Raw genomic sequence first — 17,876 nt, 5'->3', positions numbered from 1 at the left:
GAGGGAGATAGAAAAAAGAAACGTGCTGGGAAACACGAAATTATTGTCTATCTATATTATATTATGTTATGTTATATTATGTATATTACATTATTTTAGATATGATTTTTTTTTCATTACTTTATGAAACATAATTTGCTTAGGGTCTATGTATTTATCATTCCTGGTGTCCGCATTGTCTGTTTCATGAGATATATAATCATGTACTAAAACATCCCGTTTTCAAGTAAATATATACAAAATATATTTCCTCGCACTTCGAGTTATCATTGTAGTGACATATGCTTTTTTCCATGACACTTAAAGTGATTGCCCCCTTTTACGGTCTGAATATGAAAGATTCCATTCCGTGCTACGTTCGCATTAATGGATTGATGAGATATGTCTGCACTTCATGAATTCCTTACAATTTCTTTAAACGTCCCTTATTTCTGATCTGAATATATTTTTAAAAATCAGCTCGCGTTATAGGCTCTCTCATCATTTGGTAAGTGAGTAACACATGGGCTTATTGTATTCTTACAAACAAACCTTAAATGCCTTCAGGTCTGATTAAAAAAAATCAGCTCGCGCTTCGCGCTTGCAGTATTTGATTAGTGAGATATGCATCGTATTCAGGACTACAATGACTACAAATAAAGTGTTTCATGTGTTTAGGTGTTCTAATTCTAACCAAATCAGCGCTTGGCGCTCGCAGTAAATGACTGTGGTGAGATTTATTATGCTCTTCATGAATTCCTTTTAAAAATATTCCTTCAAATGTTTCTGTTTGGGGTCAATATATACAAAAGTAAATCCCCTTGTTACGGAGCCCGGCAATAGACATGTGAAAAATATTTTTTGTCTCATCAAAATGACTTAATGATATCAAAATTTTAAAGACTTAATTGTTTCAATAAAACGATCGAATATCTCATTTTAATGACATACTATATTTTGACAAGACTCAATACCTCGTTTTAATGGCATACGCCTAATTAAATATCTCATTAGATTAACATAATATTTCAATGACATGTTTTCTCCTAGAATAGCTCGTGTTTATGACTTCATTAGAATAACAAAATAACTAATTTCAAAGACATATCTCGACAAAATGGTATCATATCTCGTTTTAATGACATAATTACCTCATTTAAATGACAAATATTTTTTCACATGTCCCTTCCCGGGTTCCGTACCTTGTTCATAATCATGGATAATATCCCTGATGATCCAACTTATCTTACATGTGCAATTTTCTAAGTAAAGGCCAGAGCAGGAAATGTTTTATGTATATCATAAAACTAATAAATTGCAGTATATATGATATGTTTGAACGTCATTTAATGCTGCGATAGCTATGGAGCTGCAATCAAATAAAGTTATGTTTGCCTGAATAAATTGCACATTTTGACTCTATATTTATGTCATTTTTCCCCAGTCCTTGCACTTCCCTGAAAATGTTCAATCTCCAAAAGATTTATGTTTAAATACACTTTGGAAAGGCATTCAGGTATGCTACTACTACGACCACCACCACCATGACCACCACTACTACTACTACTAATACTACTACTACTATATACTTCTACTACTCCTACCGCTACCGAATTCCTACCCATGTACTAAGAATAGATCTATAAATTTTCTTTGTCTGATTTCAACAGTGTTTTTAAACGTATTGTAAATGAAAAAAATATTTCAAGAATCGTGTAAGCTTGAATAAACAAATAAACACTCTATTCTGAAATATCGGCCTCAAGACACTAACTTTCTCTCGGATGGATGTATTACCAAATGATCATTAGTGCATTCAACATTGTCATCTATTCTCATGTCGTATACTGCTCGCAACATTCTCCCAAAGATGTAAAAGGGGAGCAAAAATATAAAAAATAAAGTTACATTTTTTTTTCAAGAGTATGAATTTGAAAAGGTGCGGTAGGTGTGTAGTGCTTGTAATACAGTGGTCCTTTAAATGTCATAGATTTATTCAAGAATCTGATGACAAAATAATGGTATATTGGAAGAGGGGAATAATGTAGATGCATTAAGTAAAGGTATTTTGTCGATGGTGACCGTGATGGCGTTAAAGGCAGCGGCGGTGGTGAAGAAGACGACAGGGATAATGGTGCAGGTGGTGTGATGATTTTTCTCCTCAGATTTATAAATCCTGCTGTCAAATCAAATTGGTTCCCGACACGGCCCAAACTGTCCCATATCTGACCGTTCAAGCTGATTGTCAGCTCGAGACACAGGCTGGCACGTCGAATGGCCACACGACGTCAGGGTCTTGAATTTGGACCAGCTTTGGACCATTGTCTGATCACGCGGCTGAAATTGCACAAGTCATCCATGACTTTTCACCCGCCTTGTCTTCCTGAGATGATGTGCAGCTGTTCAGGGTGTCGCAAGGGGCTTGTCGTGGAGTCGTCTGACAAAAGCCCACCTTCAAACTGCCGAACTGGTTTCAGACTCTTGCCACAAACAATTGCAAAGCAAATCAGAAATTTGTTTTTATAGAAGACGAGACTTGATTAAGAAACCCAGTTGTTAATATGTGAATAAAATTATATAAAGGTAATAAGTATATGAATAAATGAGTCCATCAATAACGGAAAGCTTAGCTTCGTACATCAGAAAGATCATGCAATCAGGATGCACACTGGTCTTAAATGTTTCTATATAGGAGAGACAATGGGGGTGGACCAAAAATCTCTGTAAGCAACACTGTTGGAAAATTTATCCTTGAAATAAAAGAAGTTTTTGCGGCAGAGTCTTGAGAACACCTGTAATCTTACCAGATTGCATAATCTTACAGGAAATTGGAGTATGGAACCATACAAATTTCCCTAAAGAGAACACCGGGCATGGTGGCTCAGCGGTAGAGCGTCCGCCTCATGAACGGGAGGTCGTGGGTTCGATCCTCGGCCAAGTCATACCAAAGACTTATAAAAATGGGACCTTCTGCCTTCTTGCTAGGCGCTCAGCATTTAGATAGGAGAAGGGTAATAATGACATGTTATGTTATGCAGGGCCCGCTGGTAGAGCAGTTTCCTAACTGAAGTGGCTACCCTGGGTAAATAAAAAAAAAAAAATATATAAAAAAACCACCCTTTTTTCCTTTTTTTAAACAGACCTGTTCTGTTAAATTGCAGAAAAATTCCTGTTTTATAAATTTACATAATGATTATGTTGTTGCTTTCTGCAAATATTTTTGTTTTCTGTAAAATCAGGGGGTTTATTAACAGTGAAGGGAGCGGAGCAACCAGCCTAATCATGATGGCGCTTTGCATTTTTCAATTAGAAAACGAGGCATCTGATATAAGTTTGTTTTAAATGAAAATGGAAATGTAAATCAATTGAATAATGAAAAAAAGTTTTGCAAAATTCGGAAGAGGCCGGGTTGTCTCTTGCGTGTAGCAATGCAATGAGCATACATTATTATTTTATTGTATCGTTTGACTCTGCTAATTCTTATTACGAAATGAATAAATAAATTTTCAGATGGTTCGTGAATCTTTAAATCGAGTAGAGAGGGCGACATTTTAAGGTGTCCCAAAATAAAATCAAGGTTAGGATTGTCATTAGAATTTCTTTTTTTTTGCTATAGGGTCATTTCCAAACCAAGGAGTTCTCGAGCTGTGATGATGGCGACGAAGAAAAACAGAGAATGTAAGAAAAATAACATGTACAGTTGAGTTGGCCGTACATATTTGCCTTTCTAATAATCGTAAACATTATACCAAGCACATCAAGTAATAAAACCGTACCATTTCATGTAAAAGTCAAATAGAATTGTCCCTATCTCATTTTTAGTACTTTGTTTCATATTTATATTATATACTTGACAATAATGATGATGATCATCATCATCATAATGATGATGGAGATAATTACAACGCAGTGATTATAATTGTGATTGTAATTATTATGACGACGACGATGATGATGATGGTGATGATGATGATGATGGCGATGATAACGGAATGATGATTATGATGGCGGTGGTGGTGGTGATGATGATGATGGTGATGATGATGATGACGACCATATGATCATGATGATGACGCGGTAGTGATGGTGGTGGTGGTGATGATGATGATGACGACGATATGATCATGATGATGACGCGGTAGTAATGGTGGTGGTGGTGATGATGATGATGACGACGATATGATCATGATGATGATGACGCGGTAGTGATGGTGGTGGTGGTGATGATGATGATGACGACGATATGATCATGATGATGACGCGGTAGTAATGGTGGTGGTGGTGGTGGTGACGACGATGGTGCGAGGGGGTTACGGTAACGATTTGTCCCAAGTCAGCTGTCCGTATGGTTCATCTTCCCAAGTACAGGTGTTTTTAAAGGGTTTATTCTACAATCGTTAACTCTATCTCCAGTATACAAAATTAATACATATATCATTGATCCAACATAATTATGAAAATTACGGGACCCAATATGCTTCCTTGTGGAACGCTGCATGTAAACTGAAAAACCTTTTGCATGTAAACAACTTGATGAAGAAAGTATTTCATGATTACTTTATCGAATTATTTTTAAGGTTTAGAAGAACCCCCCCCCCCAAAAAAAAGAGTCAAGTTTGAAGTGACAGGTTAAATTTAAATCATAAATATGTACAATTATAAGATTTAAAGCAGGGGCCTCGGGACACACACGGTATGCACACATTTTTTCCAAAGCCTGTACAAAAACTTTAAAATCACCGTCTGATTGTGATATTTTTTTGTTTGCATGGTCAGCCCTCACCTTCGCCACCCTCCCCCCCCCCCTTTTTTCTAAATCGTGCACAGCTCCCGAGAACCCAGTCAAGTCTGATAGTCGAAGCAGGATGTTCATTTATTTAAAAAAACAGTAATTCAGAAAAATTTGGGCTTATACCTATAAAGAATTAAAAGTGTAGAACAAGTTCAATTAATCGATATTTCCTGCATTTTGAAATAAATTACATATACTAAATGTACAAACTTAATATCAGGGGAAGATGTTTCATCAGTGAAATTTACGAATGTACTACCATTCCAACTACATAGGGATAAGAGAAACTCTGACCCTAACTAGTACATTAGATTCTCGGTTAGGATCTAGAAATCCTCAAAAGCTATTGGCTGAGATGTTTAACATATCATCCGCGCAAAAACAATGATTAATTTATTTTAATAACAATAGCAATATTGTACATCGTCTTGAATATTTGATTTTATTTTTACTGTTTTGCAGTTATCAAAGGGTCCACTTTCCATTTGAACCATTATTTATGTAAAAAAAAATACAGTATAAATTCTAGTCGTTTTAAAGAGATCCTGAAAAAATTAAGTCGAAAGACTAATGGTTCTAGTATATAGAATCCTATTACTTTGAGCATGTTTCTGTATGGTCACTTATAGTCTCTTTTGGGCGAACTTTGTCTTCAATTAGAGGAATTCGATGGTTTCATCTCCAACTGTTATACCTGTGTCTGCGGAATAAATGAAACCCTGATGAAAATACACCTGAAAATCAATAAAAAGTTTTAAAATGAAACATAAAACCATCCCAATTTCAGTCCATTTGTTACAATTATCATCACCAGCTAAAAAAAAAATAATATTATATAGCCCCCTGATGTTTTTTTTTTCTTTCGGTCATACCCGAAAGTTTCACTGTTTTCCTTCCTGTATAATGTTTTTTTTTCTTTTTCATATAAACAATAAGGCACAGGCAGCTTTCTAATTAAAGATAACGGATGGCTCAAGATCCCGTTCCTGGATGTCCCAGTAGAAAGCCCTCAGTGCCAAATAAACAGAAGAAGTCGTACGTCATCATATCACTTAACAGAACGAAAATATATCTTTTATTCTTCTTTTTACAAATCGATACTGCACGATCTACTCCAAACATAATACTACACCCACTTAGATCCTCCCCGTGTTCTATTGATTCACTGTCTAACTGTTTAGCAACGTGCTATTGTATTTTCCTTCTACTCGAGCTCCGCGGGGGAATTGTCGGGGTTATAGTTTGAAGAACCGATTTTATATTTGCTCGCTCGCAGTCTGTGTAATGTCAGCTCACCCATTGTTGAACTCTTATAATACGCGCCTGTATTTTGGTTGTCTGAAGTGTGTGGGCCCATTCACCGAGCTGTACAATAAATATTTCCTATTTGCAGTAGACCATCGTTATGGGAACCTAACGCGTTGAACTTGTTTTAATGTTCGTAACGAGGTGAATAGCTATAGGCTTGTTGAGTACCATGATTCTTAATACAAGGTAACAATAAGGAAATGAAATAATGTGAGATTTGTGTCTCCGACAGTTCGTGACAGCATATCGCTTCACGTTGCCAAGCACTACCTGTCTACCGGATCGCCCAACAGGTCAGTATCGGATTATAACTCAGTTATACTAATCCTATAGGCCTAAATTCAACTAAACGTTGCCAGTATTCATATATCTAGCCCTTAGCAGTTTACTGTGTTAGGGAATATTAATATATTTTGTTAAGACTTTAAACTGGAAAACAATTAATAACATTAGTTGTCCGATATATAGACATTACAAAGAAACAAGATTAAAATTTTTGTTTTTTTAATAACAGAGCTAAATTAAACTAAAAAGCATGCATGTAAATTATTAAAACTATTTCAGATGTCCTTTCATATTTTACGTCTCTCTTTTTTTCTCCTCACCCTTTTCCCCCTCTCCCTACCGATCTACTCTCGCCCTTCTTCTCCCCAAGCTTCTACTTGGTCGTCATTCTTTTATTTTGCTTCTTTCTTTTTCTTCTTCTTTCTCCTCCTGGCTTCTCCTCCTCTTTGTCTTATTTTCTCTTTTTACTTTTTCTTCAATATTTCTTTCTTTGTTATTCTCTCTTCACACTCTCTTAAATTTAGTATCTGTGTCAATACGTGTGCTTCCCTTTCTCTTTCTATACATGCCCTCCGTCTATATAATCATTCTTGTATCATTTTAGTGTTGTGCTTTTTCATTGGTCGACTCTTTTTACCTAATTATAATGTTCTCTGTTTATTCATTATTTTCATCATTATTTTTGTATGTTAATTTGTCATGATGATATTATGTACTATGGTGTTTGTTGATATTGACCTCTGCATATGCAGCTCTGCCTGGAATAATATCTCTAACCCCTTTTTACCTACTCTTCGTTTTGGTCAATGAATTTTTGTTGCTCAGTATTATTTTCACGAATCTGCACGTTACACGTGAATATTTGATACAAATGTTTACTTTTGTATTAACCGTTTCAAATACAGTGTTTGTAGAATAAAACTAGGTTCGAATTATTACTTTACAAACATTTAATTAACAACAACAAATCAATGTATAAAGGCTCCAGTGCATTCTACATACTCAATTTGTTATCATGCACTATTCTTTCACGATCTGTGATCCAACTTGATAAGAACAGTAAAACTCCGGCTAGTTTATCGATCACGCCACCCATCGTCTTATTATTTCTACTCTTCCATTTCATGATAATATCTTCCCAGCTCATTGAACTTTGATTTCAATTTATTGAACCCATGGATTAATTTAGACAATCAATATCTAAATCAACATCAAATCCTAACAACGCGTATGTGATGCTTGAACTATAATTGTGAACAAGTCGTCACCAGGGTGAGGCATGCAGGCCTACACTGTAAAAACTGCGGTGTTAAAACTGACACCAATTGGCGTTAATAGAGGACCACACCCTGAGGTGTTAAAATTACACCCTAGAGATTAACATAACACTAAAGAGTGTAAATGTAACAACAAAAGGTGTTGTAATAACACCTATAGATGTAAAACTAACACCACCAATTTAACACCGGTGTAAACTAACTGGTGTGGTCCTCTATGTACACCGGTTAACACCACAGTTTTTGCTGTGTAGGGATCACCCTCCCCTCCCCCTTCCCCCCTTCCCCGAAGATCGTAGAAATGATGACAAAGGAGAGGGAAAGAAACATGATAATTGAACAGCCATTGTTTTATCCACTGTTGATGATGTCAATAAAGTATGACAATTCTCTTCGTATGCATGGTTTAAATAATATGACAAATACCGATGAGATAATATTCCGGGGAGAATATCAAATGACGAGTTTCGATTCAAAGCACACTCCGCACACTATACCAACTAAGAAAAAATCAACCGACCACTCTACGAAGACTACTTACCCTGGTGGAGAGTGAAATATACTATGATAAAATCAGATAGGCTTGTGCAATCGCCCCTCCCCCTACAATGAATATATGGGGGGGATATATTGCTTTGCCACCCTCAGAAATTTTGACAACCTGGAATAAAATGCAGTCAAAATGCATTAAAAACATTGGAAGGCACTTTCAAAAATATTAAACTTATTGGCATAAAATACTATTAACCATAACAAAATTGTCAATTTTTCGGCATGCTTCGCACTCAAAGTTCTCTCTCCATAATGTGTGTACCTTTGTCACCCCCCCCCCCCCCCCCCCCCCCCCCGTTCCTCTTTCCATCCGAAACATGGATGATTTGGCTTTCCCAGGAATTAAATCATAACAGTTTTAGAATCTTGTACAAGCTGACTACATGGGATCTAGATTGATTTTTTTTTCTGATGTACCTTTTTTCTTCCATTTGTTCGTCATTTGCCTTATTAACTTTACCTCAATTAACTAACATACTACAAATTGTCCCAACTATTGGCAAGCTTTTTTGTACCGCTGACATCGTTTAAAATCTATAATCTTAGAAGAATTCTTCAACTCGCTATCGCAATAAATAAACAAAATTAATCATTTGGTATCTTGTACCGTTCCATAAAACACGGTCAGTTTGATGTACTTTGTGTGGTAATTATATGGTTTGTTGATTGCTAATGATATAATAGTTCAAGGAGTCATTGTTTTTTTTTACCTAACGTACCAGAGTAAACTTACATCAATCAAATGAAATCTTCTCCCAGAATTTACAAATGGGGACTAGCACACTCGCTTGGATTACACTTCGTAATTCCGAAGGTTCTTCATTCCGAAGGTTCTTCGTTCCGAATGTTTTTAATTCCGAAACACGTAAATTGCGTATACCTCGATGTTCGTTAATTTGAAAACGTAATAGGGTTCGTTAATCCGAAAATTTGTGGCGTTATTCCGAAGGTTCGTTAGTCCGGAAACGAAATAAGGTTCGTTGTTCCGAAGATTCGTTAATCCGAATACGAAAAAAGGTTCGTTGTTCCGAAGGTTCGTTAGTCCGAAAACGTAATGATTAACGAACCTTATTTCGTTTTCGGACTAACGAACCTTCGGAATTACGAACCTTCGGAAATAAGAACCTTCGGAATAACGAACCTTCGGAATATGCGAACCTTCGTAATAACGAAGCTTCGGAATTACGAATGTATGCGCTCGCTTGTATCACGAAATAATACCCAATGGCAGCATCCATGACACTGTGACTTATTTAGAAATATTTGTATATATGTATTGTGAAATATATACTATTATCAGATTTATTTATATCTAAATATGTAAAACTGTAACACAAAAATCAACCCGTGTTAGTTTCTCATCCAAGTTTAATGATCCGAGGACCGTTTCAATTTGTCAGCGCTGACAAGATGAGTTTCTCCGACAGTAATTATAGTAACAACGAGAGGTCAGAGCTTTTCAGCCATTCAAAACCAAGGATTTCACTGATAAAACCCCATCCTGGAAATTTTGCCTATATTGGACCATGGATGATAGGTCCATGATTTGATACAGGTCGGTTTAAACACGATTGATGGAATGTGAATGGGAATGCGTTTGAAATTGTCATGAGACAAGATCTTAGTAATACCGTAGTTTGTCGACCTAGGAGCACATTCAAAGTTGATTTGTGTATAATGCATGCCAATCCAATGACCGGTGTAGGCCAAAAGAGCTTAGAAACATCATTCAAATTTAATGAGATAATGATCAATATAAAAACATAATATAATTGGTTACCTTCCAATTGGTTTTTCTGTTATCGTGATTGTGATTTGATATTTTGATTAAATATCAAAATTCTACTGAGAAGAAACCAAACTTGATTGTCTATAAAATATTTTTTTAAATCAGTAGCGCTCTCGTTTATTTTAAATGAAAGTTGCCAACATAAACTACAACTATACAACGTATTTGATATGTCTCTATTTGCACGAATTCTGTAAATGATTGACATGTTTTTATCTTTTTTTAATTAGGATGATCAACATAATCACGAATTCGTTAGTTTCATATTGACATCATTCAGATGGGGGGAAATAAATCAATATCCCCATTCCATTTCTTCTTTGAATAAAAGCACGATTTAAAAAGTGAATACCACCTGACAAGATCCAATCAATATCAATCGGCCTTGTTTCAATGTTTGAGGTTTACTGGGTTTGGTGTCTATATTGCTGACCTTGCCTTCATCAATGGTATCTATAATTGGACTCAAGTGACAATCAAAAGATGTACATGAAATGTGGTTTCTTCTGCCAGCGCCTATATCATCTTGTGAAATAGGTCACTGTCATCTCCAGCAACCGCATGTGTTGGGAGAAGAGATCAGCTGGCCACGTCTCCGATCCTGTAGGTCTATTTGATGCTGTGAAGTCTTGTGCTCGCGAGTCTGTTGTCATGGTCGTGGAATTATACCGGGAGTTATAATCCTGTTCATTCAAAGTATCATTCTCTATTTGATTCAAAGATAAATATACAGATACTGTCCAAAATTAATTTTGTTTTTGGAATAGAAAGAGCTATTTCTAAGCAGCATCTTTCATCCATAATTTTACTTGATTATCACTCTGAATACACTGTGACCTGTTCTGTATTTTACCAGCAATCATAAAGGCCTACACTAATGAAGACGTTAAGAGTCTTGACGGTGAAAGTACGATTCAGCAACAACTGTGAAACTCTTTAGAATAATGATTGTCTCGCTTTATGCACAGGCTATTCGTCTGTTAACTAAGTCTATCGAGGACTGAGAACATTACAGATTTATATATATAGACCTACTCAAAAAATGTTATATTGGTTTGCAGTTCGAGATATATACATGTACCACCAGGCCAATTGACTTATTTTATTCTTTGGATCTTGCAGAGTGTCCACAACATGCCTCACATGGTACCCACAACGCACAAGGTTGGCGTTCGGGATGGCAGCGGTAGGTTCGTTGACACGTTCGACCTGATGCTGCAATTGCCATGGGGAGCTCTCACCACCGTCGTCGTCCACCACGACATGACCATCCACCAGCTGAAATCCGCCATCGAGTTTTTGGTCGGGCTTCCGTCTGATCTACTGACACTGGGCTACAAGCGCCACGCCTCCCTTGTCGACAATCTAACTCTTCGGGAGATGAGATTGATACCAGGTATACGAGAGTGCAGTATGTGGTTCTTTTTTTGTGCGTTTAAGAATTAGATATCACGTTAAATCTCAAAATGGTTAATGCGATTTGCTTTGCATTTTGTTGTTTTCTTGTTGTTTTGTAGTTGGTATTGGTGGCATATTGTTTGAAGATTGGTGCCACAAGTAGGTGTAGATTTAGTATCAGCATTAGTAGCAGCAGCACTAGTAGTTGATGGTGTCGTTTATGTTGTATTAGTAGTGATGTGAAGTTGACGGAAATGTGGTAAGGATAGTAGGAGTATCGTTATAACAAAAACCTAATCACTATTATAACCATTTTCGTCACCCGAGGAAAACACTTGAGTCTGTGTAACCCTTATTCCAAATTTTACTGTTCATGTTATGTTACTGATTATTTACAGGGGATCGCGTCAATGTCATTCTCGAATATGGATTCGAAGAGCTTGTGTCTGGGGCTGTTTCTGGCAACACTCAGTTAATCATCAACGATATCAAGAGGCACTGGAACGAGGACGATGTCGACAGAAGGCGCATGGTCGTCATGTTCATCGCAGCACATCGCGGATTTCATTATCTTATTGATAAGTATGTACTCCAGTAACTCCTTTGTATGCAATTACGCTGATAAACACGCTCGTGTAGTTTTCACCTGACTCCACCAGAATGATAATTTCGATGAAATAGACATTTTGACTATGGAGCTGTCAAATTTGCAAAAACAAATTTCAAAGAAAGGCAAAAATTTGCCGAAAAATTCTCAAGTAATGTGATATAGGATATGCTCAACCTAAGGTTTCCGAAAAGTTTGAAGATCACAATTGCGAGAGCCTTAGGAATATGTACCTAAGTAATTGAGGGAGGGGGAATAAACAAATATTTCGTTTTATATTTTTTTAGGTTTCATCCAAACTTTGCTAGTTAATTTTAAGAAAGTAACAGGAGTTTTTCAGTGTATGCAAAATGAACTAAAAGTCTACACAATGAAGAGAGACGCAGTAATCATCGACAAATAGGACAATAACATTTGCTTATCAAAGACAGCTATAATATTTTCCTATTGACAGATACATTGAATTGATTTCTTTGATTTATTGATTTTCTTTCACAGTTATACATAATTATGATAAACATGAATTAGGTCGAAAATATAACAAGATATAATACCACGTACAGTGACACAATTGTATTGCTGTGTCACATTGTCTTTGTAATTTCATTACGATTTTGATTTACAGGATGTTAGATGATGGAGCTCATCCGGACTCAATAACACCTGCTGGTCGAACACCTCTTCACATCGCCTGTGCCATGGGGAACGGTGGATGTATAGATACCCTCCTGCAACACGGAGCTAACACTACACTGAAGGTATGTCATATTGTTGGCAGGTGCGACGCTCGGAATTTTAAGGGGGTACTGAGACGACCTGATATGGTGACTTTGTTTTCATACTAATAAAAGGGGTTGCACGTGGTTACACGACCCATTACAAATTTTTCAATACTCTTATTTAATTCTCCCCCTTTCTATTATTCTTCTTCCCTACTTCCCCTGTCTTTCGAGCAATTTGTATTAAAAATGACAAGTGGCACACCCGAACTGGGACCCGAACAAGAAATGCCAAATGCCCCCCCAAAATGTTTGGATATCATTTTGTTATGATGATGTTTTCAAAGCGTGAAGGTCATAATTCAAGGTTAGAAAACAACAAATACCATTCATGGTGACTAAAGAGCGTTTACGACCACCTCGTTTATTATTTCTCATTGCATAAAACTTTTCAGGATGCGAACAACAAGACTCCAGCTCAGCTTGCCTTCAGTTGCGGGCAGCAGGAGGCCGAACGTCGGATGGTCTTGTATGAGAGGGCTCGATCCCGTCAAACCAGACGGCTCAGTAAACACGATGATTGGCTGCTTACCTTACCAAAGAGCAGTCCGCCGCCATCAACCGCTTCGACCTCCTCTTCATCATCGTGGTCTCGGTCACCAAGGTTTCCAGTCTCACGTCTCGCGAGAAGCGTCACTCCAACACTGGCTTTGCAGGAGTTATCTCTTTCCCCGGCACCTGGTAAAAGCGTCTATTATTATTGTCACTGGCCTTTATTTTGTTTTGGGTTTTTGTCCCCAGAAATTCGTGAGGCATGCATTGTGTTTTGGTGTAATGAAATTGACGCACCTACAAATACAAGATAAACAGAAAAACAAGCAATCACGATATCATTTATGAAAATAATTGATATGTGAATAAAGCTTTCTCATTTTGATAAAAATTGAATTAACATACTTCAAAGATGCATCATTACAATGATCATCTTAGAACCACCTTTTGCCGTCCTCATGTTCAAATCGGACTTGTCAGGGGCAATCGATAGCATAAACGGAGAGAGAGAGCTAAGGAGACTGGTGGAGAGAGAGAGGGGGGGGAGGGGGATACAGATAAAGAGAAAATGGAAAAGGAGCTAAACCTACTTCAGAATCTTAATCCTCTACTGAGGTCCTCATCGACATATTTTATGCTACACACAGGTCCGGAGCTGATGGTCAAGTCCTTGAGTGGAGCGGTGAAGACGAAGAAAGCACTGAACAGGTTTTCTGTTCGGAGGCTAACTCAAGCCGACCTTGACGGGATGAGCCAGAGCAGTGAGGGTAGCGTCGATTCGGAACCTGCCAAAGAAGAAGATCTTCCCACCTTCGATGATCAAGAGTCTGGAAATGATGGGGAAGAGAACGAGGTTAATGTGGTAAGCTTCCCCAAAAAATAGACCAATCTTGACCATCTGCAATAAGATCAGGGGAGAGTCTTACGATAGTTCATCTCACAAAATCTGTTTCATCCGACAGTTACCACAGTAACAACCAGACACTTGTGCCTCGCAGCCAGTTATAACCTAGGAAAATTTGTAAGATCTGACATGTCGGATGATAAATGTTACTGAAACTCTCCCCAATTCGATATTGCATTTAGAAATCGATCTGTATGTCTATTATCTTTCTTTTGTAATGTCGGAAGGTATCCACATCTAGAAGAATACAATATTGCGACGCTACCCCATGCTTGTGTGTTCTTGGTAATGACAGGAATTCGTCACGTCATTGACATATATTTCATACATTTACTTCATTTTTAGTTTCATGAAAACAAGGTAGAACTGTTAGTTACCAATCTGTTCTAACAACTCCCCTAATAGTATGAGCCTTCACCGATGGGATTTATTTTTTCTCAAGATATATATATATAAAACAAATGTTTTAGATCGATGTTACATGTGCAAATATTTTGTGGCCAATGCATTTTCACTTGAACAATCTCGATAAAGCGTGAAGAATTTTTAAAAGTTCCTTTTGATATCTTACCTGTAGTTCCAAGTTACGACAGGGCAAATATACTTTGAATTGTTTTTCAACTGTGGTTTATTTAAAGACAATAGATACCATACCAATATCCAGTCCGGATGACACATCTTCTACAGTCACCTTGCAGTCGCCTTCGCCACGACCACCAGCGATGCCGCCCGCCATACGACCACCACATCTTCTTCCATCGAGGACTACAGCCTGGCAACAGGAAACGCGGAAAGTCCGCTTCAATGACTCAACAAAAGACGCCAGTGTTATCCAAAATGAACGGCCAAGGGCACGTTCTGCTCCAGCCAGGAGATCAGTCAATATGTCGTCTGTGGTATTGGGATCAGATACAACACATCAAAGGTAATATCAAACTAAATGAAAGGGTCATGCTGATAAAACAATTCAAAGTGATCATGTAAATATGTAGGCCATGATATAGTTGCATTCATATTAAAGTATAAATTAATCATTCTACCTAGACGCATTACAACAAGATAAACTAAAAATAAACTACTGCTATATAAGTGAATGAGAAACGATGTGCTTATAGATTTTGTAATGTTTTTTATTAGATTAGCCATGACTTTTGTTGTTTTCACAATATGTTATCAACATGTGTCATTCGAAGTTCACATACTTTTTTTCATCAGATAAACATTATTTTAAATAAGAAAATGTTTAGATCTTTGAAATGTAACGTCTTACTTTTCAATGTTGTATAGCTTAAGTAAGTCATTAGCATTTCTTCTATTTGATGTTAGGTTCCAAAATTCTCATATTTTTGGCAGCCCTGACACTGGACCGGATTCCCCATCACGCGTCAACAGCAGCGGAGACCATCAGCATCTATCTAACCTTAGCAATGGAATTCAGTGCAATAAACCTATCGTCCCTCCTCGCAACAAACAACGAGCATCATCTGCTAGACTCCGAAGCCCACGTTACAACCCCCGATACCCTGATGACCGTTACGGTCGGGACGAAATATTGGACATTAGAAAGGTTAAAGACATCCAGGCATCCTTGGAGGTAAGCGTCGGTCTCCGTGAGACTACCGATCAACCATTTTTGTCAAACGGTCGCAGAAAAGCTACGCCAGAAGAGAATGACGAAGCCTTCGTTGATTGGTTGGAAGGGAAAGTACAAGGTGCCAAGGATAGGAAGCTGTTGAACAATGTCCAGAAGATGTTGGATGAAGCATTTGGTAGAGCTGACGAGGAGATTAAAAGACAGGAAGAGAAGCGACCCAAGATAACGGGCCAATCGTATGAGGACTGGAAGAAACAGAAAGATGAAGAGGTACGGAACAAGCGGAAGGCGGCATTGGAGAAGCAACGACAAAAGGAAGAGGCGCGCAGACTCCAAGCATCCACTGATGCTGAGAATGAACTTCTCATAAAGGCTTGGATCGCCCGCAAGAGTGAAATGGAGAGGAAGAAAAAGCTTAGCGAAGTGAAGGAAAAGAAAGAAAAACAGAAAAGAATGACCGAAAAACAGATCGCCGCAGAGAGTGCCTTCACCAAGTGGAGACTCAACAAGGAATGGGAGGAACTGGTCAGGTTAAGAGAAGGGAAAGAATTCTTTGATCCGGCTTTGAAGGCCACGAGAGTGAGCGTTAAACGATCAGCAAGGAAACGAATGCAATCTGCAGGTCGTAGTAACACGACAAACCTGAAATATGGATCGTAGACATGATTTCGCTTATTAATGGTAGATCCAGTTTTGGACAATCGGACTTTAAACCTTGCCAAATTTTATTTCACCCCGCATTGCCTTTCGTGAAGTGTTGCAGTTGAAATGTATTTCTATATTCTATAATTTTGATGTATATTTCCGTCCAGATAATCCATTCCATTTCGATGCAATAATGTAGATACATTTTAATCACACTGATGCTATTTAACAAACGTTTAAAACGGTATATTGAAAGTTATTATTCATCGATCTTCGTCAAAAGTTTACAAATCAATGTCTGATATTTTGTATTTGACTGTTTGATGGCGTTTGATATATCAAATCATGGCTTTACGGTGGGGGCTGATTTCTCACTACGACCGGAGGCAGGGTGACCAGATATCACAAAATGAAATACGGGACAATCGATAAAAATATCAACAACGAAGGCTACTTGTGGAGAAAAAAAAATCTAAAGAATTGGCAGAAAGGAGGGTGAACGAAAGAATGAAGGAGAAAAGGAAAAGACGAAAGGAAAGAAAAAAGAAAAAGATGAATTGAGGAGAAAGAAAGAAAAAGTGAAGGGGAAAATGAAGGAAAACAATAAAAAAGGAATAAAGAAAGTTAAGAATAAAAGAAGGATAAAAGAAAGAATAAAAGAGAGAAAAATGATTCCGTCATTCTTTGAATTGAATATAGAAAGAAATAAAGAGAAATGAAGGGAAATTGAATAAAAGTGTGAAAGACAAAATAAACTGGGAGAGAAAGAAAAAAAAAAAAAAAAAAGGAGGAGGAAAGAAAGAATGAAGGAAAGAAAAATGTTTCCTTTATTCTTTGAAAGACAGAAACAAACAAAGAAAGAAGAAAAACAGGAAGGGGGAAGGAACGAAGGAAGGGAGGAAAAGAATTAGAAGGAAAAATAAAATAAAGAATGGAGTAAAGAGAGGGAGGAAAGAATGAAGGGATAAGAGATTTTTAAAAAAAAGAGAAAATAATGGAAGGAGAGAAAGAACGAAAAGAAAAAGTAGAGGAAGGGAGATGGAAGCAAAGAAAAGTTTAAGGAAAGAAAGAATGAAGGATAAAAAAGGAAATTTAATAAAGAAGGCAGGTAAGAGAAAGAAAAGAAAGGATCAGGATATAATAGGAAATAAAGATAGATGGAACAAAAAAAGGGCAAGCAGAAAGGATAAAAGGATGAAGAAAGAAGGATAGAAAAGAAAGAAATAGGGAAAAAGTTCAAACTTCAAGCAAACAATTAAACAATCCAATCATCTAACAATAATCATAATGATATTTGGTATTTTCAAATTATATTCCTTAAAAATTTTAAAACCAAAATGTTTTAGAAAGTAAAAAATAAATGTAACATCTCGACGTCATATACAAGAAGTCTCAAAACGAAAGCTGTAATTCTCATATTGATGTGAATGCAGAAATAAATAAAATCACATCAAAGCTGAAACAATTAGATCTAG

The 17,876-nt window shown here is 37.1% G+C and overlaps 1 protein-coding gene across 1 annotated transcript; it reads left to right on the top strand.

The window, feature by feature from the left end:
- The first annotated feature begins 6,239 nt into the window (after positions 1-6,239).
- Positions 6,240-16,925, top strand: LOC121407368 (zinc finger CCCH domain-containing protein 13-like). Its single transcript, XM_041598414.1, has 8 exons — positions 6,240-6,372; positions 11,105-11,378; positions 11,779-11,962; positions 12,613-12,745; positions 13,162-13,447; positions 13,906-14,120; positions 14,801-15,087; positions 15,516-16,925. The coding sequence occupies exons 2-8, from the start codon at positions 11,117-11,119 to the stop codon at positions 16,414-16,416; spliced, it is 2,268 nt and encodes a 755-aa protein (XP_041454348.1). The 5' UTR covers positions 6,240-6,372; positions 11,105-11,116; the 3' UTR covers positions 16,417-16,925.
- The last annotated feature ends 951 nt before the right edge of the window (positions 16,926-17,876 follow it).

This window comes from Lytechinus variegatus, chromosome 2 (assembly GCF_018143015.1).
Source record: "Lytechinus variegatus isolate NC3 chromosome 2, Lvar_3.0, whole genome shotgun sequence".
Classification (NCBI taxonomy): domain Eukaryota; kingdom Metazoa; phylum Echinodermata; class Echinoidea; order Temnopleuroida; family Toxopneustidae; genus Lytechinus; species Lytechinus variegatus.
This window is presented reverse-complemented; position numbering and strand designations above follow the sequence as displayed.